This window comes from Ambystoma mexicanum, chromosome 8, assembly GCF_040938575.1.
Source record: "Ambystoma mexicanum isolate Mex_15411 chromosome 8, UKY_AmexF1_1, whole genome shotgun sequence".
Classification (NCBI taxonomy): Eukaryota; Metazoa; Chordata; class Amphibia; order Caudata; family Ambystomatidae; genus Ambystoma; species Ambystoma mexicanum.
The window spans coordinates 22,836,598-22,858,967 of NC_090929.1; the positions used below are offsets into that span (position 1 = coordinate 22,836,598).

General features: G+C 56.0%; 1 protein-coding gene across 8 annotated transcripts in view; it reads left to right on the forward strand.

Annotated features, from left to right (window-relative positions):
• The first annotated feature begins 7,382 nt into the window (after positions 1-7,382).
• The window catches only part of SPTAN1 (spectrin alpha, non-erythrocytic 1), a 514,843-nt gene continuing 499,855 nt past the window's right edge, over positions 7,383-22,370 (forward strand). For 7 of the 8 annotated variants that reach the window (XM_069609169.1, XM_069609172.1, XM_069609170.1 and 4 more), the window contains exon 1: positions 21,545-21,625. In XM_069609169.1, coding sequence (XP_069465270.1) covers positions 21,599-21,625 — 27 coding nt within the window. In that variant the 5' untranslated portion in view covers positions 21,545-21,598. Of the gene's footprint in view, positions 7,538-21,544; positions 21,626-22,370 lie in introns of those variants that run through there. The other variant, XM_069609174.1, reaches the window with a different exon arrangement.

A 22,370-nucleotide genomic window follows, 5' to 3' on the forward strand; every position in this document is an offset into this window, starting at 1 on the left:
CTGCAATCTCCAGTCCTGGCTGCATTCTCCAGTCCTTCATTGCATCTCATACTGAGACTGCACAAGGAATGACCAGCCAGCCCGGACTGCAATCTCCAGTCCTTCACTACATCCCATTCTGGGACTGCACAAGGAATGACCGGACAGCCCTGGCTGCACTCTCCAGTCCTTCACTGCATCTCATACTGGGACTGCACAAGAAATGACCGGCCAGCCCTGACTGCAATCTCCAGTCCTTCACTCTATCTCATACTGGGACTGCACAAGGAATGACCGGCCAGACCTGGCTGCACTCTCCAGTCCTTCACTGCATCCCATACTGGGACTGCATGGGAAATGACCAGCCAGCCCTGGCTGCCATCTCCAGTCCATCACTGCATCTCATACTGGGACTGCACACGAAATGACCAGCCAGCCCTGGCTGTCATCTCCAGTCCTTCACTGCATCTCATACTGGGACTTCACGGGAAATGAGCGGCCGGCCCTGGCTGACTCTCCAGTCCTTCACTGCATCTCATACTGGGAATGCACAAGGAATGACCAGCCAGCCCTGGCTGCCATCTCCAGTCCTTCACTCCATCTCATACTGGGACTTCACGGGAAATGAGCGGCCGGCCCTGGCTGACTCTCCAGTCCTTCACTGCATCTCATACTGGGAATGCACAAGGAATGACCAGCCAGCCCTGGCTGCCATCTCCAGTCCTTCACTCCATCTCATACTGGGACTTCACGGGAAATGAGCGGCCGGCCCTGGCTGACTCTCCAGTCCTTCACTGCATCTCATACTGGGAATGCACAAGGAATGACCAGCCAGCCCTGGCTGCCATCTCCAGTCCTTCACTCCATCTCATACTGGGACTTCACGGGAAATGAGCGGCCGGCCCTGGCTGACTCTCCAGTCCTTCACTGCATCTCATACTGGGAATGCACAAGGAATGACCAGCCAGCCCTGGCTGCCATCTCCAGTCCTTCACTCCATCTCATACTGGGACTTCACGGGAAATGAGCGGCCGGCCCTGGCTGTTATCTTCAGTCCTTCACTGCATCTCATACTGGGACTGCACAAGAAATGACCGGCCAGCCCTGGCTGCACTCTCCAGTCCTTCACTGCATCTCATACTGGGACTGCACAAGGAATAACTAGCCGGTCCTGGCTGCAATCTCCAATCCTTCACTGTATCTCATACTGGGACTGCACAAGAAATGACTGGCCAGCCCTTGCTGCAATCTCCATCCTTCACTGCATATCTAACTGGGACTGCACAAGAAATGACTAGCCAGCCCTGACTGCAATCTCCGGTACTTCGCTGCGTCTTATACTGGGACTGCACAGGAAATGACTGTCATGATGCCTACCTCCAAGGAGCCAGACAGGGCCCGGCACCCTCAGAGGCAGGCATCATGTATACTAGGGAAGTCCCAGCCACCCCAGATAGGGGCTCTTTGGACTCAGTCCTGGCGCCGTTGGCGTCAGGCTCATAAGGGATAACAGTCCTGGCACCATCAGCGCCAGGCTCATACAAGATATGGAAGGAATAGTGTTTGGTGCAAACTTACCTGGCAGACCATGCTGCAATTTCCTTACCTGGCAGATCATTCTACAACTTCCAGATGAAAAAGGAACTACTTAACCACAAGGGTGTGGCTGGTGGCAGGATACATACCTTCAGTGGAAGGATACATACCTGGGACTACTTGAAAGGCTATTTAAGCCACGCCCGGACAGCAAACCACGCTTCGCGTTGTTCTGCTCATAGCAGCTGGACGCTCACCGTGCCTGCTCCTGCTCCAGTCCTCGACCACGCCTGCCAGCATCCTGGAAACACCTAAGGATAGAAAAGGGAAGAAGAAACAGGTGAAAACAAACCTAACCTGTTAAAGCTGCATTCCGGATTCAGCGTGCCAACGTTCCTGCAAAAAGACATCATTTTAAATACTCACTGCGTCGCATACATCTCGGCGCACTTCTCTTACCTGCACGTGGCGCCTTCGGCTCTGCGACGCCCATCTGGATCTCCTGCAGCATTCCAGCACCTACGGGGAGACGAAGAGTAGAAAGCAAGGTGAGAAGGGGAAAATAACCAAGAAGCACTTACCTGCCAAGCTAATTCTTCTTACCTTCGGGTCGATGCCATTCCTTGGGCATTTCAGCACCCCGGCCCCTATGGGGAAAAAGCAAACATCACATTAGTGAATGCAAGAACCGTAGCAAACGAACTATTTAAAACTTACCTGCTTACAGGTCGGACTCAGCTTCTGCTTCGTGCCGGCTCCATTTCTTCGGCATTCTCGAACTCCGGCCCCTGAGGAAAAAGAGCCAGGAAAAGACAGTAGTGGGCCTACACCAAAACTCACCTGAAATCAGGTTTTCGACGGAAACCGCCCTCAGCCCGGAGTCTTCCATTACCTGCAAAAGAGAAGAGGAACAGTTTAGACTCAAGCTTGCCATAAACATTTACGGTACTTACCGGAACAGACAAGCGAACTCGAACTTACTATCCAGTGACGTAACTGGATCCCAACGTGCCCCTGCATCAGAAGCAGGATGGAGAGCTTGCCTTCTCAATCCCTAAGGTGAGTCTCCATAGGGAATTACAGAAGGGTTGCAAGGAGGGGTGAGAAGGGGAACGGGAGATCAACACAAAACCCGCAGAGTATTAACCCTTCCTTTTCGCTCACAGAAGGGTATTCATCCGAGCCAGACAAGCCAGATTTGGGAACCCAGCCCACTCCATCTTCAGGGTGCTGAACATCTCCTTCGAAGAGGCCACTGCCGTCCAGACCACGCCCGCGCCTCCGCGGGGAACCAGGTGAGCGTTACAATGACTAGCCAGCCCTGGCTGCAATCTCCAGTCCTTCACTGCATCTAATACTGGGACTAAAACAGGAAATTACAGCCAGCCCTGGCTGCAATCTCCAGTCCTTCATTGCATCTCATGCTGGGCCTGCACAAGAAATGACTAGCCAGCCCTGGCTGCAATCTCCAGTCCTTCACTGCATCTCATACTGGGACTGCATAAGAAATAACTAGCCAGCCCTGGCTGCACTCTCCAGTCCTTCACTGCATCTCATACTGGGACTGCACGGGAAATGACCTGCCGGCCCTGGCTGCACTCTCCAGTCCTTCACTGCATCTCATACTGTGGTTCTTCGACTCTGCTTTGTAGTTTCCGGAGGCTTGGCTCCTATTCTAAGTTTGGTGTGTACTCAAGAGATCGACCTGGTTTGGGTGTTAGGGCCCTTCTCTTAATCAGAATATCCTTCATGCGAAAACTAAAAGGACCCAATGAGAGACCTGCTCACATAGAGCCATGCCAGACATGGACCAATCAGGGACCATGGTGGTCCCAGTCATTCCCAGCACACCAGACTTTCTGGCCCCCAGGATGTGTATTGGAACTAGACAGTCCAGCCCACATCCTGAAGGCACACACCCAAGGTATGAAGAAGCCTGTGAAAGCTTCTGTTTGCGCGGGAAGCTGCATGACCAAATAAGGGTTTTCCCGGGTCTGCTCGACCTGGGGAAGGCAAAGGGACAAGATGGCCAAAGGGCAGAACAAAGGACCTCATGCAATGGCTATTTTGGGACCAAGGGACTGTCCTGGTCCACACACTGTAAACGCGGTATGGACCACAAGAAAGGTTTAAAAAGATATGAAAAATAACAGCGGCCACCAGCTCTGTCCAAGGCACATTTGTACTTTTACCGAAAAATCCTTTGAGGGTGTCTAGGGCCTTAAGAAACGAAAGGAAGACCCAGGGGTGCACTGTACTGTAAGGTACTTTGTGCACTTGTAACATGTTGCAGAAGTTTTTTTTATTTTTATTTAAATGATTTGGTTTAGATGTTAAACCTTTCATCTTTGGTTATGCCAGTTTTCAAGTCAAAGATCAGAAAACAAAATAAAATATACATAGATTATTTCTTTCTTATTGCCTTTTGTCTTCTAAAATCGTTTTTAGAAAGTGCACAATGGTGAAGATTTGTTTTTTTGTTGCACCCTGTAGACATGTTGCCCATCGATCTTCAGGTTTCAATTGGGTTGATACATGCTACATGGTACATTGGTACATGTCTCTGACACACATGTTTGTGTCGATCAGGGCTGGGCAAGAGATGATAATATGCTTCAGGGTTTCGATCTCGTTGTCTTTATTGCAGAATCTGCAGAAAGCCATGTCCTTTGGTAGAAGATTCCTAGATCACAGTAGTTCCCGTGTTGGTAGCAGATTTAGCCGGAAGCGTAAAAAAAAATCTCTAACTTGAGTAGATGGAAAGCGTTGGAGATAAGCTGGGAGGCATATTGCTGGGTGGGTGTCAAATTTACATTCTTGGTTAAGTTTGTATTTTGCTTTGGCCTCCATAGTCGCTATCCAGTCGCTTTAGGCAATTCGTTTTTTTGCTTTTTCTGGGCGAAGTGTTAGCAGTTCAGTTGAGATATCTGCCGTGATTCTGATGTCTTCCATGTGTTTTTTCCAGGCCAGCAAAGTAGTTTCTTGTGTTGTATTTTCTTTTCCTTGGAATATTTCTAGCGCCAGGATGTGGAGATCGGTCAGTAGTTTCCTGTATAGATCTAGTTTTCTCCATATGTGAAGTGATTTTAGCGATTGGAGTGCCAGTTCGTATCTGATACTGGCTATTGGGAATGATTGGGGTAATGATAGAACTTTCCTCCAAAAAAGGCCTTCCAGATGGGACCATATCGTTCCGTCTAGATTAATCAGAGATTCACTGCCATATAGAAGAATAGTCACAACTTTTTGCCTGTAAAATTTTGTGATTGGTTGCATTGAAAATTTCTCACATTTAAGGTGGAGGAAGCGACATTGACAAGGACTAAGGGAAACAAAGTCTCCCAGTGCTGACTGTCTTTAAGGGCATGTAATTTTCCCCATAACAAAGAGCAACAAAACAGCGGAGTGCAACAGAAGGCTGTGCTCCCCTGGCAAAAGTCAGGCTAGGATGGTCGGGCAACAGCAAAAAGTTGGGGGGTTCACAACTGGGGGGAAAATTACCCATAAATGGAAATCTTTTCTTACACTGGCCAATGCAATGCAGGTTCCAACCCTTCTTTTTGTTATAGGAAATCCATGATTCTTAAGTATTTATTTATATACAGGAGGAACAATGCTCTTTTGATCACCAAAGAACATACAATAGATAAGAAAGAAGCAGATTAGACGGGAAGCAGTGAGCTTCTTACAATGGGGGGAGTTTGAGGGGCATTCTGATCAGGTTGTGGAGGGGAGTAAATGGAACTGTCACTGGGGACAATATATAAGTAGACATATATAGATTAAAGACAATGAACATTGTTAAGTGCAGGTAGGTGCTATGCTGAGCTGTGCTCGGGATCTGATCATGATGGGTGAAGTGCATACGTGCCTAATCTCAGGGTTTATCCCGGGGACTCAGGATTTTCACGCTCTTCTCCGGGTCTCCTGGTAAGAGCGTGGAGTCTCTGGGTTTTGATTGATTGATTTATTTGTTTATAGAGCGCTTTACACCAAGGCGCTGTACAATGGAACAACAAAATACAGAGTAATAACAACAAATAACATTGTGAGCAAAAATTACAACTTGAATCAACAAAACAGTGCAAAGAGCAATTAACTGAGGGGGGGTGGAGTGGGAATAGGAGTGGTAAGGGGGCATAGCTCCCAACCTTTTTTGTCACCAAGGCGGGTGAAAACACCCGATTTTCTTTTTGGCGGGTGAGAGGCCCATAGAAGTGAATGGGCGAATGAGGGACTTGGTGGGTGATTCATCTGCTTTCAGGGCGGGTGACACCCGCCAAAAGCAGGTGAGTTGAGAGCTATGAGGGGGGCAGCAGAAGGATTGAATGAGTGTGAAAGGAAGGGAGAGAGAGTAATGGGAGAAGGGAGAGAGGAATTAAAACAGGGAAAAAAACAGGGGGGGAGTAGAGAGGGCAGGGGGGGCTTCAAGGTGGGGAATGGAGGAGGAGGGATTTAAGGGAAGTGTAAAATGTTTTCACAGCAGGTCCATAGTTGCTGCAGCTTTGAGGCTCTGAAGGGCTGGAGCAGTCAACATTAAAGGGGCTATGGGGGCACTTGCCGCACCTGCATCCACGAAACGAGTGTTTGAAATTGTCTCTGATTTTCTAATTAAGGATTACTTTTATTTGTTCCTGACAGGGAAGCACTGATCAAGGGCTTGATAAAATGTTGGAGATGTCTCAGCAGAACTCAACAGGCTGCAGGCATTTTCCCGCATTCTCCTTGTTTCTTTTAAGTAACCCACTTGGCACCTCTCATTGCAGGCATTAGCAGACAAGTGTGTGGGAATGGCCCATTTCCTAAGCCAAGGCTCACTGGGATGGGCTGTTTGGCATTTTAAATCCCCATAATCTGCATCTACGCTAAAGTACCAGACTAACAATGCATACTAGTCCGTGCCTGTCTGCTTGGTTGACATGAAAACTATGTGTTTACCCTTAATGAGGCATTGCACGTTTTATTTATGCCCTGCATACCAAGATGCACGCCAGTGTGACATGATTGAAGTGCATCCTGGGACCCACGGTCTTGTAGTTATAACGGGAAACCAGGCGCATAGTCCCAGAATCAAATTAAAGAGGTTGGTGGAGGCTTGTGTAGGAGTGGTGTCTGTGTGGCTATGGGCGTGGCATAATTCTCATGGTTTGGCAGGTTGGTATGGTGAAGTGGTAAAGTCTGGGGGCTAGAATGGAGGCGGAGGAAGTGAGGGACAGAAGCAGGCTAGAGGAGTGGGAAACGTGTTAGCTAGTAGGCGGATGAGAGGTAAGTTATTAAGGCTAGCAAGAGGCAAGGATGACAACGCTTCAATATAAGAACATAAAGCAACGTATTCTCCATGTTTTGCCTGCGGTGTAAACACGAGTTATAGTGACGTCTATAGGTGGAGAGCAGTATTCATTGTCATCAGGTAAATCATTCCGGGGAACCCAAGCCGAGCCCGTTCACAGGGCACCTTTTGGACCGTTCCAGGCTTGAGCCCTGGTGGGTCATTTGTGTGTTGGGTGGGGGAGAGAGAGTAAGTGGCCTCTGTCGGCCATTTTGTAAACAAGGTGCTTCCATTTTGAGCCACACCCTTGCTGGCTCCGGCTGTGGGGAGGCTTCGGCTATTTCCGGCTACTCGTCTGTTTCCGTGCGGCTCTGCGCAATGGGAGTCTGTAGCGCGCATCCTCGGGGCCGTTCGTGCACGAGGAGCGGAAGGCGGGGCTTTCACTGGGCCCACCCCTAACCGCGCCCCCTTTCTGTACTGTGCCAGGCTGCAGGCTGGGAGGGCGTGCCTTGCGCCGTAGCCTGAGGGGGCGTGCCTTGCGCCGCAGCCTGAGAGGGCGTGCCCTTGTGCGCGCGTGCCCGCTCAATGCAGAGTCGGGCCTGTCCGGGTCGCGCGCGTCCTTGTTCGCCGGTGCTGCTTCCGCTGGTCTCGTGCCCGACGCTGCAGGGCCTGACGTCATCGCCGAGCGAGGATATAAAGAGGGGCGAGGGGGGCGCGCGCGCACTGGAGCAGCGGCGGATACAGGAGCTTGAGGTGAGTGAGGGGCGCCCGGGGCGATGCTGGTTGCTGGGGAGGGGGCGTCACCCCACATAATCCAGAGAGGAGGGGGGCGTTCAGACAGCTGTCCCCCCGCTATGGAATGTCTCCGGAAGGGAGCAGGACACGCCCACTCTGCACAGGGCGAGGGGACTACTGTGCCCCCCTCCTCCCAGCCCCCCCCAGAGGCACCTGGTCTTATGCAATGGCCATCTCGAGTATACCCAGTCCAACCTGCACAGGGATCTGGGGGGGGGGGGGTTCTGTATTGATGCTTCCTGGGGGAGGAGCGCTCGCCCCCCTACAGATTCCCTCTGGGGGGTCCATGCTCTCCCAGGGCACCCCCTCATGTATAGAGGCCCCCTGGATTGCGGGCCCCTCGCTGCCTCATTCCTCGGCCCCGTGTTGTGGTTCTTGGGTGGTGTCATTCCTGCTACTCTGGTGTTGTGCCCCCAAGGTCTGGGTGTCGCCAGGGTCTGGGTGCCCCCCCCTGTCGCCAGGGTCTGGGTGTCCCCCCCTGTCGCCAGGGTCTGGGTGTCCCCCCCTGTCGCCAGGGTCTGGGTGTCCCCCCCTGTCGCCAGGGTCTGGGTGTCCCCCCCCTGTCCCCAGGGTCTGGGTGTCCCCCCCCTGTCCCCAGGGTCTGGGTGTCCCCCCCCCTGTCCCCAGGGTCTGGGTGTCCCCCCCCTGTCCCCAGGGTCTGGGTGTCCCCCCTGTCCCCAGGGTCTGGGTGTCCCCCCCTGTCCCCAGGGTCGGGGTGTCCCCCCTGTCGCCAGGGTCTGTCCCCAGGGTCGGGGTGTCCCCATGCGCCAGGGTCTGGGTGCCCCCCCCCTGTCCCCAGGGTCGGGGTGTCCCCCCTGTCCCCAGGCTCCTTGCTGCAGTGGGCACTGAGCTGGGCATCCGCGGGAGGCGTGTGTCCAGGCTGCTCATGAGCCCTCCTCCCTGCGGGAATGCCACAGTGTGGGGGTCTCGGGGTTACCCCGTAATTATCAGAGCATACCTGGGGCGCACCCTAACTCTTTGCAGGGACCTTTGCGCTAGGGGTTGTACCCTGCCTCCGATGCCCAGGGTGGTGTAGCGCATTAGCTGCCCTCAACCTTGGCTTGGCGCGGCAGCATTGCCCCCCCCCCGTCTACTGATCCACCCTTGGGGTGCCCCTTGGACTTCCCATCTGTGTGTTGGTGTGGCAGCCTGGTTCCCTGCCACCCCAGCTGGAAGCAGTGGGCTCCCCTCTGTGGCTGAGATACAGTGTGGATCCTGCCCCCGCAGCTGGCAGGGGTCCAGGCAGCAGAATGTTCTAGGGTGTGTTGGTGGGGACTCCTCATCTGCTGCAGGAGGTACGGGCAGCGGGGCTGGGTTGGGCTGCAGAAAGGGGGGGGCTGCTGGAATCAGCCCAAACATACCTGGGGGATGGGGTGGGGGACTTGTCTGCTGGCAATGCCCTAAAGGTCGTTTTGCTGAGATGGCATTGCCCCACAAGGATGGATGCCCCCTGGGTACGGCTTGTCTGCTCCACTTTTCAACCCTCCATCTTATTGTCTTTTTGAATAATTGAGGGCGCAGCGAACAGTCGGATCTGCAAGGGCCAGTGCTGTGATGGGCAGGGTGGGGGCACCTGGGTCACATTCAGGTATCCAGTGTCGGTAAAGCCCTGCATGTTTTAGTGATGGCCCTGTAACCTGCATGTGTGTGGTGGCACTGCTCAGCTCCTGCTGCCTTATCTGCTGGCCACAGAACACCGCCCTGGTGCACACAGCTGGCACTTCCTCCCAGCACTCTCTGGCCAGGGCCACCTTCACCCCAGCCCAGGGCACCCTGTTCACGTCCGGGTGGGGGCATGCTTGTCTGGTTTGCTGGCTGGGCAATCCGCCCTCCCACCTTTCTCCACCAGCCCTTGGGCTGGGTTCACCTCTGTGCCAGACCTTTTAGCCTGTCTGCAGTTTGCCATCTTCAAGGGCTTCCGCCAGTTGGCAGCGGGCTGGGTGGGGAGATCTGGAACCTTGATTGCCCACAGTGCACGTCCGCCAGTGGGTTCCCCCGCTGCATCTGGTCCTTAGGGTATATACAGCCCTGGAGCGAGTGGCAGACCCCGAGCTCTGGAGACCTGTGTTCCAGGGGGCAGAGCTCCATGCCGGTGGCCTCCTCCCCGATTGCTGCTCCAGGCACCCACTCTACCTTGGATGGGAATGGGAGGACCTGGAGTTGGTGCAGTGTAATGGATATCTCGCTGGCCTCAAGGACCTGTGTACTGGGCCTGGGTACTACAGGGTGCTGCCCAGTTAATTCACCTAAACATTAGTGGTGACACCAAAACACACTGCAACATTAAATATATAAAGGGTAGTGGGGTATGGGATTAAAATGGGTCTGGGTGGTGTTATAATGGTGGAAAATCAGGGGGGGTTGAAGTGACGCCCCCTAATTAAAGTGTTGTTTTGACCCAGACGAAATGTACCACTCTGTAATGTCTGTTGGTAAAACTTACAGGGTGCCCGCAGACTCGCTCTGCTTCCGAGGGCATGCGGGGTGGAACCTGCCGTTGGCAATGGCTGCGCATCTCGGGTGGCATTAGTCTGCTTCCGAGGGCATGGGGTAGAACCTGCCGTTGGCAATGGCTGCGCATCTCGGGTGGCATTTTGTGCAGTGGAGCAAGGACTCCACTTGCTGTAACAGCGCTGTGCAGAAAAGTGGAACCCAATTCAACGTTGCACGTTGTCAATGAGTTTGCTAAAGCCAGCAAGTAAATATATAACGGGTAGAATAGAGGATGGGGTAATGGCTCTGAGCCTGTTGTGGGCGGAGTTTTCGTGCTACACGTTGGGTTTCCTGTAGCTGAGCAGGTGGTGAGAGAGACAGTTGGTAGAAGTCTAAGAATATGGTAAAATAAATTGTTTGAGGGAGGTGGTTCCTGGTGGCATGCAGCAGGAGTAATCGAGAGAGCCTGAGTGGGCAGGGGGCCTGTGGTTATTGTAGGTTTCAGGATTCCCAAAATATGTGAGATGGTCTGAAAGCCTTAAAGGAAGATGAAGGGTGGAATCTTATGGGATGGTTACAAGAAAGCAACTGCAATGGTCAGCATCAGTGGGTTACACCTTCTGCAGGTGAGGGGTGGAGGTCTTGGTTGCTACTAGTGGTTTCGCCTTGTGCAGGTGAGTGGGTGGAGGTCTTGGTTGCCTACTAGTGGTTTCGCCTTGTGCAGGTGAGGGGTGGAGGTCTTGGTTGCCTACTAGTGGTTTCGCCTTCTGCAGGTTAGGGGGTGGAGGTCTTGGTTGCCTACTAGTGGTTACGCCTTGTGCAGGTGAGGGGGTTGAGGTCTTGGTTGCCTACTAGTGGTTTCGCCTTGTGCAGGTGAGGGGTGGAGGTCTTGGTTGCCTACTAGTGGTTACGCTTGTGCAGGTGAGGGGGTGGAGGTCTTGGTTGCCTACTAGTGGTTTCGCCTTGTGCAGGTGAGGGGTGGAGGTCTTGGTTGCCTACTAGTGGTTACGCTTGTGCAGGTGAGGGGGTGGAGGTCTTGGTTGCCTACTAGTGGTTACGCCTTGTGCAGGTGAGGGGGTGGAGGTCTTGGTTGCCTACTAGTGGTTACGCCTTGTGCAGGTGAGGGGGTGGAGGTCTTGGTTGCCTACTAGTGGTTACGCTTGTGCAGGTGAGGGGGTGGAGGTCTTGGTTGCCCACTAGTGGTTACACCTTGTGCAGGTGAGGGGGTGGAGGCCTTGGTTGCCTACTAGTGGTTACGCCTTGTGCAGGTGAGGGGGTGGAGGTCTTGGTTGCCTACTAGTGGTTACGCCTTGTGCAGGTGAGGGGGTGGAGGTCTTTGCTACTAGTGGTTACGCCTTGTGCAGGTGAGGGGGTGGAGGTCTTGGTTGCCTACTAGTGGTTACGCCTTGTGCAGGTGAGGAGGTGGAGGTCTTGGTTGCCTACTAGTGGTTACGCCTTGTGCAGGTGAGGGGTGGAGGTCTTGGTTGCCCACTAGTGGTTACACCTTCTGCAGGTGAGGGGGTGGAGGTCTTGGTTGCCCATCATATGAGCTGAGTAGCTCCATTTGGGTGGTTCTGGTCAGAGGATGGAGAGCTCTGGGGCCTCCAGTTCCTCGAGGCCGGGTGGGACTTCTCTCATCAGTGAAGGGCTTTTGGCTGCCCTATTGGCTGGTGTCCCACCAAATGCAATATTCACAGGGAGAAGGTGGGGGCGGGGGAGTGGGTGGAGCTGGAGCTTTTTCTCCTTTGTGTTGTAATGTGCAGCTTCCCAGTTGAATGGGGTGTTTGGAGGGGTATCCAGGGGCGAGGGGGTCACATCCATTGTGCATTCTTGGGAACCAAAACAAGCCTCGCTGGCGTTTGAAAAATGCCCCAGTTATGAAAATCTACACACGTAGGTTGAGCCCATTTGCAATGCGTTGTACATGAAAGCTGTGAGCAGGATACATGTGCGGGGTGCGCTGGTGCCCACCCATTCCCTGGCATCGTGCCTGAGTGGGTGTGCTGAGCTGGGCGGCCCATCAGGGCACAGCCCCAGAGGAGCAGAGGCTTTCCTTGGCGGGCCGGGGGGGTGGAGCTGGGCATGTGATGGGCAGCAGGGCCCTGTGAATGGTGAAGGAATGCAAAGCATGTCCGGCGGGGAGGGGGGGTGCTGGCTGCTGGCACTGCCCCCGTGGACTCCAGAACCCCACGGCAAGGGCAGTGGCGGCCACAGAGGGCGGGTGAGACCGCACATCGCTGCACAGTCAGGTGGCAGGGGCGAGAAACAGCTGATCAATGGGGGGTGGGGGTTACCAGAAGGGAGGTTGGCGCGGATCTTGTCTGGGGGGGGCACCAGAAAAGAGGTTGGGGCGGATCTTGTCTGGGGGGGGGGGGGCACCAGAAAAGAGGTTGGGGCGGATCTTGTCTGGGGGGGGGGGCACCAGAAAAGAGGTTGGGGCGGATCTTGTCTGGGGGGGGGGCACCAGAAGGGAGGTTGGGGCGGATCTTGTCTGGGGGGGGGGGCACCAGAAAAGAGGTTGGGGCGGATCTTGTCTGGGGGGGGGCACCAGAAGGGAGGTTGGGGCGGATCTTGTCTGTGGGGGGGGGCACCAGAAGGGAGGTTGGAGCGGATCTTGTCTGTGGGGGGGCACCAGAAGGGAGGTTGGGCGGATCTTGTCTGTGGGGGGCACCAGAAGGGAGGTTGGGGCGGATCTTGTCTGTGGGTTCCTGGCTTCCTAAGGGAAGAGGACCCGTTTCCTTGGAATGCTGCCCTTCCTCTTGGGGCCAGAGATGACAATATGGGCTGTTGTGGGGCGCTGGGGGGTCTCTGGAGTAGGGTCGGGAAGGGAACACACGGCGCGGATCCAGGATCGAGCAATCGCCGGAAAGGAGCGTAGGAGCGTCTGGCAGGATGGGCGCGCCGGCCCTGCACTGGGAGGCCAGGTTTCGGGGTGCGCCCACGGGCGAGCCCGGCTCTCTCCTCTCGGATCTGTAGTCGCCTGGCTGGCCCCGCAACCCCGTGGGTGGGGGCGAGCCTGGCTGAAATGCCCAGTGCCCCGTCTTCTCGCAGTGGGGGGGGCTGGTGGCCCCCTCACAGGCACCGGTCCCTGGAGAGCAGGAGAGCACTGGCGGGGGGCAGCTGTCAGCCGCGTGTTCCGATGACCCCCAGCCCCTGTCACTGGTGTGTGCGCTACCCTCGCCCCTGCACACCTCCACCCCCTACTTTAGAAGTGCTTGCTGCTGGGAATGGCACCGCTTACCAGTGCATTAAAGTCTAGTGCATTAAAGTCCAGTGCATTGAGTCGGATTCCCCCATTACCATTACAAGCAATCAAATCTCCAAGTACATCAGTCAGCCATGAGCCCAAGTTCCAGCCCCTCCCCTTCCCCCCTTGATTATCACACAGTACATCACACAACCTTCATCTGAACCCCACCTAAAGGTGCGTGATTCTAGCCCGAGCATCATGGCTCGCTTCACTTTACACGTGTATGCTGCGCGCCTCGGAGCCGCAGGCTCATGGGCGCATCTGCAGACAAAATAGGTCTCTCTTCTCGGTGGGCTCTCTTGGCTCCTTCAGAACGATCCCCGTGCTTTGCCGTCCAGGATATGTTGAGGCTGCCAGGGTTGGCAGCCGCATGCTAAGCGTGCCAGTGGTTTCCAGTGCCACCCCAGGGGAGTCGAGAAGTTGCACTTTGTTTTACAAGACGTGCTGATGTCATTACAGAATTTGGCCACCCTCTCCTAGTACCCGCCACTTGCAGTGTTGGAATCCCTGTAAAGCAGTGCTGCTGGCAGTGTGCAGTCACTCCTGCTCAGGAGTTCAGGCTGCCTCTCCCTGCCACCCTTTCCCTGCAGAGCAGTGCTGCTAGCAATGTGCAGTCACTCCTGCTCAGGAGTTCAGGCTGCCACCCCTTCCACCCTTTCCCTGAAGAGCAGTGCTGCTAGCAGTGTGCAGTCACTCCTGCTCAGGAGGAGTTCAGGCTGCCTCTCCCTGCCACCCTTTCCCTGCAGAGCAGTGCTGCTAGCAGTGTGCAGTCACTCCTGCTCAGGAGGAGTTCAGGCTGCCTCTCCCTGCCACCCTTTCCCTGCAGAGCAGTGCTGCTAGGAGTGTGCAGTCGCTCCTGCTCAGGAGTTCAGGCTGCCTCTCCCTGCCACCCTTTCCCTGCAGAGCAGTGCTGCTAGGAGTGTGCAGTCACTCCTGCTCAGGAGTTCAGGCTGCCTCTCCCTGCCACCCTTTCCCTGCAGAGCAGTGCTGCTAGCAGTGTGCAGTCACTCCTGCTCAGGAGGAGTTCAGGCTGCCTCTCCCTGCCACCCTTTCCCTGCAGGGCAGTGCTGCTAGCAGTGTGCAGTCACTCCTGCTCAGGAGGAGTTCAGGCTGCCTCTCCCTGCCACCCTTTCCCTGCAGGGCAGTGCTGCTAGCAGTGTGCAGTCACGCCTGCTCAGGAGTTCAGGCGCCTCTCCCTGCCACCCTTTCCCTGCAGAGCAGTGCTGCTAGCAACGTGCAGTCATTCCTGCTCAGGAGTTCAGGCTGCCACCCTTTCCCTGCAGAGCAGTGCTGCTAGCAGTGTGCAGTCACACCTGCTCAGTTCAGGCTGCCACCCTTTCCCTGCAGAGCAGTGCTGCTAGCAGTGTGCAGTTCACGCTGCCTCTCCTGCCACCCTTTCCCTGCAGGGCAGTGCTGCTAGCAGTGTGTGCTCACACCTGCTCAGGAGTTCAGGCTGCATCTCCCTGCCACCCTTTCCCTGCAGATCAGTGCTGCTAGCAGTGTATGGTCACGCCTGCTCAGGAGGAGCTCACGCTGCACCCCCTGCCACCCTTTCCCTGCAGATCAGTGCTGCTAGCAGTGTGCAGTCACACCTGCTCAGGAGTAGTTCAGGCTGCCTCTCCCTGCCACCCTTTCCCTGCAGAGCAGTGCTGCTAGGAGTGTGCAGTCACTCCTGCTCAGGAGTTCAGGCTGCCACCCTTTCCCTGAAGAGCAGTGCTGCTAGCAGTGTGCAGTCACACCTGCTCAGGAGTTCAGGCTGCCTCTCCCTGCCACCCTTTCCCTGCAGAGCAGTGCTGCTAGCAGTGTGCAGTCACTCCTGCTCAGGAGGAGTTCAGGCTGCCTCTCCCTGCCACCCTTTCCCTGCAGGGCAGTGCTGCTAGCAGTGTGCAGTCACGCCTGCTCAGGAGTTCAGGCGCCTCTCCCTGCCACCCTTTCCCTGCAGAGCAGTGCTGCTAGCAACGTGCAGTCATTCCTGCTCAGGAGTTCAGGCTGCCACCCTTTCCCTGCAGAGCAGTGCTGCTAGCAGTGTGCAGTCACACCTGCTCAGTTCAGGCTGCCACCCTTTCCCTGCAGAGCAGTGCTGCTAGCAGTGTGCAGTTCAGGCTGCCTCTCCTGCCACCCTTTCCCTGCAGGGCAGTGTTGCTAGCAGTGTGCAGTCACGCCTGCTCAGGAGTTCAGGCGCCTCTCCCTGCCACCCTTTCCCTGCAGAGCAGTGCTGCTAGCAACGTGCAGTCATTCCTGCTCAGGAGTTCAGGCTGCCACCCTTTCCCTGCAGAGCAGTGCTGCTAGCAGTGTGCAGTCACACCTGCTCAGTTCAGGCTGCCACCCTTTCCCTGCAGAGCAGTGCTGCTAGCAGTGTGCAGTTCAGGCTGCCTCTCCTGCCACCCTTTCCCTGCAGATCAGTGCTGCTAGCAGTGTGTGGTCACGCCTGCTCAGGAGGAGCTCACGCTGCACCCCCTGCCACCCTTTCCCTGCAGATCAGTGCTGCTAGCAGTGTGCAGTCACACCTGCTCAGGAGTAGTTCAGGCTGCCTCTCCCTGTCACCCTTTCCCTGCAGGGCAGTGCTGCTAGCAGTGTGCAGTCACACCTGCTCAGGAGTTCAGGCTGCCACCCTTTCCCTGCAGAGCAGTGCTGCTAGCAGTGTGCAGTCACACCTACTCAGGAGTTCAGGCTGCCTCTCCCTGCCACCCTTTCCCTGCAGAGCAGTGCTGCTAATGTGTGCAGTCGCACCTGCTCAGGAGTTCAGGCTGCTTCCCCCTGCCACCCTTTCCCTGCAGGGCAGTGCTGCTAGCGGTGTGTGGTCACACCTGCTCAGTTCAAGCTGCGCCTCCCTGCCACCCTTTCCCTGCAGGGCAATGCTGCTAGCAGTGTGTGGTCACACCTGCTCAGGAGTTCAAGCTGCGCCTCCCTGCTATCCTTTCCCTGCAGGGCAGTGCTGCTAGCAGTGTGCTGTCGCACCTGTTCAGTTCAGGTGGCATCGCCTTGCTTAGTGTGTGCCGTCGCACCTGCTCAGGAGGCATCGCTTTGCTTATAGTGTGCCGTCACACCTGCTCAGGAGTAGAGGCGGCATCGCCCTGCATGCACAGTGTGCTGTCACACCTGCTCAGGAGTTCAGGCGGCATCGCCCAGCTTAGTGTGCCGTCGCACCTGCTCAGGAGTTCAGGTGGCATCGCCCTGCTTAGAGTGTGCCGTTGCACCTGCTCAGGAGTTCAGGCGGCATCGCCCTGCTTACAGTGTGCCGTTGCACCTGCTCAGGAGTTCAGGCGGCATCGCCCTGCTTAGCGTGCCGTCGCACCTGCTCAGGAGTTCAGGCGGCATCGCCCTGCTTACAGTGTGCCGTCGCACCTGCTCAGGAGTTCAGGCGGCATCGCCCTGCTTACAGTGTGCCGTCGCACCTGCTCAGGAGTTCAGGCGGCATCGCCCTGCTTACAGTGTGCCGTCGCACCTGCTCAGGAGTTCAGGCGGCATCGCCCTGCTTGCACAGTGTGCCGTCGCACCTGCTCAGGAGTTCAGGCGGCATCGCCCTGCTTGCACAGTGTGCCGTCACACCTGCTCAGTTCAGGTGGCATCACCCTGTTTGCACATGTCATGCCTGCTGGACATCTCTGGACCAGGAACGACCTTTCCATACAAAATGTGTTACGCCCATAGAACCACTAGACCATTCTACTCAAAACGGAGGTTGTTTGATGCATTGCCCGGAAAACGACGTCTGCATTTTTCACGTCATTAAATTTCACGTGACTTGGGTCCGTCACGTGTATCACGGCAGTGCGTACATAAGCAGCGTGGAAACTCCGATCGCTGCTTCTGATTAAGTCAATTTTGGCGTTTTGGTAGCTGAACTCCGGACCTGCGTTCTCGCATTTCGTTTAGCAATTTCTTTGGCCTATTTTGAGCGTGTTTCCTCCACACGCTAATTCCGGAGCTGCGTGTATCCTGTTCGCGTGCCAAGTCTCCACGCGGACGCTGTCTGCAAGCGCGGCTGTCCTGAGCTGCGTGAATCCTGTTCGCGTGTCAAATCTCCATGCGGACGCTGTCTGCAAGCGCGGCTGTCCTGAGCTGCGTGAATCCTGTTCGCGTGCCATGTCTCCAGGCGGACGCTGTCTGCAAGCGCAGTGTCACAATGCCCGCTCCCGGGGAGCCGGCTCAGGCCCTGCGTCCCCGAAAGCGGACATCAAGTCCCCGGGGAATGTCCCAGCGACCCCTTATAGGGGCCCTTTGGACAGCGTCCTGGCGCCTATGGCGCCAGGCTCATAGAAAACGTCAGTCCTGGCGCCATAGGCGCCAGGCTCATTATGAAAGTGTTTGGGTGCACTTACCTGATGCAGACCATGCTGCAGAACCCCGGCCTCCTTGAGGCCTGAAAGGAACTACTTTACCTGTGGGACTCATTTACCACCCGGGGGTGGTCGGGGAAGGATACATACCTGATTGGAGGAAGGACACATTCTAGGAACTTCTTCCAAGGCTATTTAAACCACACCCGATCAGCCACACGTGCTTCGCGTTGTTCTGCATCTAGCAGCTGGACGCTCACCGTGTCTGCTCCTGCATCTTGACTTCCGCCACACCTGCCAGCATCCTGAATCACCTGCAAAGGAAGGGAACAAGAGAACAGAAGAAGGAAAAGGCCTCACCTGCTAAATCTGCATCCCAGAGACATTTCGCCGACAATCCTGAAAAGGAAGACATTTATTTTTAAAAGCACATTGCATCGATCGCTGCAGCGCCGCATTCTACTCACCTTTACAGGGCGCCTCCATGTTCAGCAGCGACCATCCGGATTCGCAGTCGCGCCCCCGTGCCTAGGGAGAAAAAGACAAGAACAAAGGTGAGAGAAAGAAGGGAAAAGGGAAGCTAAAACTCCATGTCAAGACTTACCTGTTGGGTCATTCCCTTTTCATTTCGGGTCCGCGCTGCATCCAGGCATTTTCGGACCCCGGCCCCTAAGGGGAAAAAGACATCGGCGTTAATGAGTGAATGAAAAGACATTACCAAAACACTCATTAAAGACTTACCTGATTTCCACAAGGATTTCACCGCTCACCTCGGGTCGGTGCCTGTTCCCCGGCATTCCGTACCCCGGCCCCTATGGGGAAAAAGACACTAGCATTAGAACATTAATGCATGGACACGAGGGGAACCACTTATAGAAAAACTTACCTGGAAGCCAAGCAAGTTTGGTTCTCACCCATCCGAAAATCCAGTGACGTAACTGGATACCAACGCGCCCCTGCATCAGAAGCGAAGCAGGATGGAGAGCTCGTCCTTCCAGACCCTAAGGTGAGACGCTACGGGGAAGCACAGAAGGGTTTTGAGGAGGGTGAGAGGGGTAAGTGGGAGGCCGATTGCATTACCCCGCAGACAGTTAACCCCCCTATTCTCACCTACAGAAGGATACTTCTGCGAGTCAGACAAGCCAGATCTGGGGCCCGGTCCAGTCCGTCTTCCGAACCCTGCGCATCACCTTAGACGAGGTCACAGCAGCGCGAACCAGGCCAGCGCCCCCGTGGGAGTCAGGTCAGCGTTACACGCGGCTGTCCTGAGCTGCGTGAATCCTGTTCGCGTGTCAAATCTCCACGCGGACGCTGTCTGCAAGCGCGGCTGTCCTGAGCTGTGTGAATCCTGTTCGCGTGCCAAATCTCCACGCGGACGCTGTCTGCAAGCGCGGCTGTCCTGAGCTGTGTGTATCCTGTTTGCGTGCTAAATCTCTACACGCGGATGCTGTTTTCAAGCGCGGCTGGCCTGGCTGCGTGTATTCTAGCGTGTGCAATCCTGCACGTGGTTTTCTGAACTACTTTGAACCTTTTGTATCTGTGACAGTTAACAGGTGAAATTCTAATTTTTGTTCTTCGTGGGAAAGGAAGTATTTCATGAACTATTGGAAGGTGATTGTGCACAGTACTTTGGACGCTATCCTGTGGTGCACCAACCTGGTATCTAGCGAGAGCCTCGTGCCGTTCGGGATAAGTCTCCCTTACTAATCTTCCCTTCCTTTGTCGTTTGTTCAACTCCTGGTTTTCTTCAAGAAACTTTCGAGGATTACTTCAGTTTTGCCATAAGGTCAGTGTCTGAATTAATGCTAATACTGTGTTCTCTTAGTAATTCGATTGGGACAGTTTCTTATGATACTTTGTCTATTCTAGGCATATTTCCTACACAATTCCCACGCCCTTTCCAGTGATCCATCTCTCTGCCTGTTTCATTCAGTCAGAGAGTTGTATCATTTGGAAGGTCTAATTTGACCTACCTACAATCAAGTCGTGTGAAATAGGATCCGGAAGAGCCCTACCAATTGTATCCTTTTCAGTTGATACCTTGGTGATTTATGACAGCACAGTGTGCCATCACACCTGCTCAGGCATTCAGGCGGCGTCGCCCTGCTTGCACAGTGTGCCGTCGCACCTACTCAGGAGTTCAGGCGGCGTCGCCCTGCTTGCACAGTGTGCCGTCGCACCTGCTCAGGAGTTCAGGCGGCGTCGCCCTGCTTGCACAGTGTGCCGTCACACCTGCTCGGGCGTTCAGGCGGCATCGCCCTGCTTGCACAGTGTGCCGTCACACCTGCTCAGGCGTTTAGGCGGCATCGCCCTGGAGTTCAGGCGGTATCGCCCTGCTTGCAGTGTGCCGTCACACCTGCTCAGGAGTTCAGGCGGCATCGCCCTGCTTGCACAGTGTGCCGTCACACCTGCTCAGGCGTACAGGCGGCATCGCCCTGGAGTTCAGGCGGCATCGCCCTGCTTGCACAGTGTGCCGTCGCACCTACTCAGGAGTTCAGGCGGCATCGCCCTGCTTGCACAGTGTGCCGTCGCACCTGCTCAGGAGTTCAGGCGGCATCGCCCTGCTTGCACAGTGTGCCGTCGCACCTGCTCAGGAGTTCAGGCGGCATCGCCCTGCTTGCACAGTGTGCCGTCGCACCTGCTCAGGAGTTCAGGCGGCATCGCCCTGCTTGCACAGTGTGCCGTCGCACCTGCTCCGTTCAGGCGGCAACGCCCTGCTTACACAGTGTGCCGTCGCACCTGCTCCGTTCAGGCGGCAACGCCCTGCTTACACAGTGTGCCGTCGCACCTGCTTAGGAGTTCAGGCGGCATCGCCCTGCTTGCACAGTGTGCCGTCGCACCTGCTCAGGCGTTCAGGCGGCATCGCCCTGCTTGCACAGTGTGCCGTCACACCTGCTCAGGCGTTCAGGCGGCATCGCCCTGGAGTTCAGGCGGCATCGCCCTGCTTGCACAGTGTGCCGTCGCACCTGCTCAGTTCAGGCGGCATCGCCCTGCTTGCACAGTGTGCCGTCGCACCTGCTCAGGAGTTCAGGCGGCATCGCCCTGCTTGCACAGTGTGCAGTCGCACCTGCTCAGGAGTTCAGGCGGCATCGCCCTGCTTGCACAGTGTGCCGTCGCACCTGCTCGGTTCGGGCGGCATCGCCCTGCTTGCACAGTGTGCCGTCGCACCTGCTTAGGAGTTCAGGCGGCATCGCCCTGCTTGCACAGTGTGCCGTCGCACCTGCTCAGGAGTTCAGGCGGCATCGCCCTGCTTGCACAGTGTGCCGTCGCACCTGCTCAGGAGTTCAGGCGGCATCGCCCTGCTTGCACAGTGTGCCGTCGCACCTGCTCAGGAGTTCAGGCGGCATCGCCCTGCTTGCACAGTGTGCCGTCACACCTGCTCAGGCGTTCAGGCGGCATCGCCCTGGAGTTCAGGCGGCATCGCCCTGCTTACACAGTGTGCCGTCGCACCTGCTCAGGAGTTCAGGCGGCATTGCCCTGCTTGCACAGTGTGCCGTCGCACCTGCTCAGGCGTTCAGGCGGCATCGCCCTGCTTGCACAGTGTGCCGTCACACCTGCTCAGGCGTTCAGGCGGCATCGCCCTGGAGTTCAGGCGGCATCGCCCTGCTTACACAGTGTGCCGTCGCACCTGCTCAGGAGTTCAGGCGGCATCGCCCTGCTTGCACAGTGTGCTGTCACACCTGCTCAGGAGTTCAGGCGGCCTCTCCCTGCTTAGACAGTTGGCAGGTGGCATCAGATGTGGTTGCATTTTGTGCTGTGGGTGGGGTGGGTGCATCGATGTCGGATTGTGCAGGGCTGAGTGGGGCCGGAAGGGTACTTGGGTGGGGGAGCATGCGTTGGCACCGCGGTGCTGCTGCCTGGGGTTTTGGAGGGCGGGGGCAGGGCCTGGGCGCTCCTGGAAGTGGCGGTGGGTGGGAGTCCTCTTGGCGGCGTCCCCTGTGTGATGGGTGTGCCCTTTGGCCATGTAATGATGATGATGATGACTTAGCCTGTCTTCCCCAGACACGCCTGCTGCATCGCCTGCCCTGCCCTGGCCGGAGCCCGCATTCCTGCGCCATGTTCTCATCGCTGCGCAAAGTCCAGGTACCGTGTGAGGCGCACTGGCCCCCAGCACCGCCCGCTCGCCACTGCATGGCGCTCTCCTGTCCCCTTCTCCGCTCACGCTGTCTCGAGGCAGCCAGTGCATGTTGTGCTGTGTTTCTTGTGTGCACCACCACCTCAACGCTGTAACGATGGACAGGCCCGTGGGGGTTCGGGGAGCCCTGCTCTTCTTATCGGGGTCCTTTCTGTTCGGGGGTGGGGGAGGTGGCTTAGGAGGAGCGACACACAGCGTGCAGGTGTTGTTTGGTGATTTGCCCATCCATTGGCTCCCCATGCTAACGCCTGTGGCCATTCCCACTCACTTCCTGCCACCCGCGCCCAAAACACCCCCTCGTGGGGAACACTTTGAGATCTCTTTAAACAAGCCTTACTATCAAACTGTGAAGTCGGAGTGCCTGACAGTGTTTGTTTTCAGAGCCAATGGCGTAATTGAAGTTGCGAACCTACTAGGGTGCAAAAAAATGTCTTACCAGGTGTTCTCCTTGGGCACAGGGTTTATATGCGCGCTGCTGTCCTTCACTGAAGTCCTGTTCAAAACCAGCATTGCCAAAGCATTGTGGCTTGTGTAAGTATTGGGCATTTGCCAGTCACTGCTGTTAGATGGTCAGGTACTCGCACCCTTTTGCACCTGATACGATCAATGGCCTGTTGAAAACCCACGCCTGGCGAGTGCCTTTTCCATGCCTGCTGTTGGCATTAGCAACTCCCGTTTCACTTGGGCTCCATC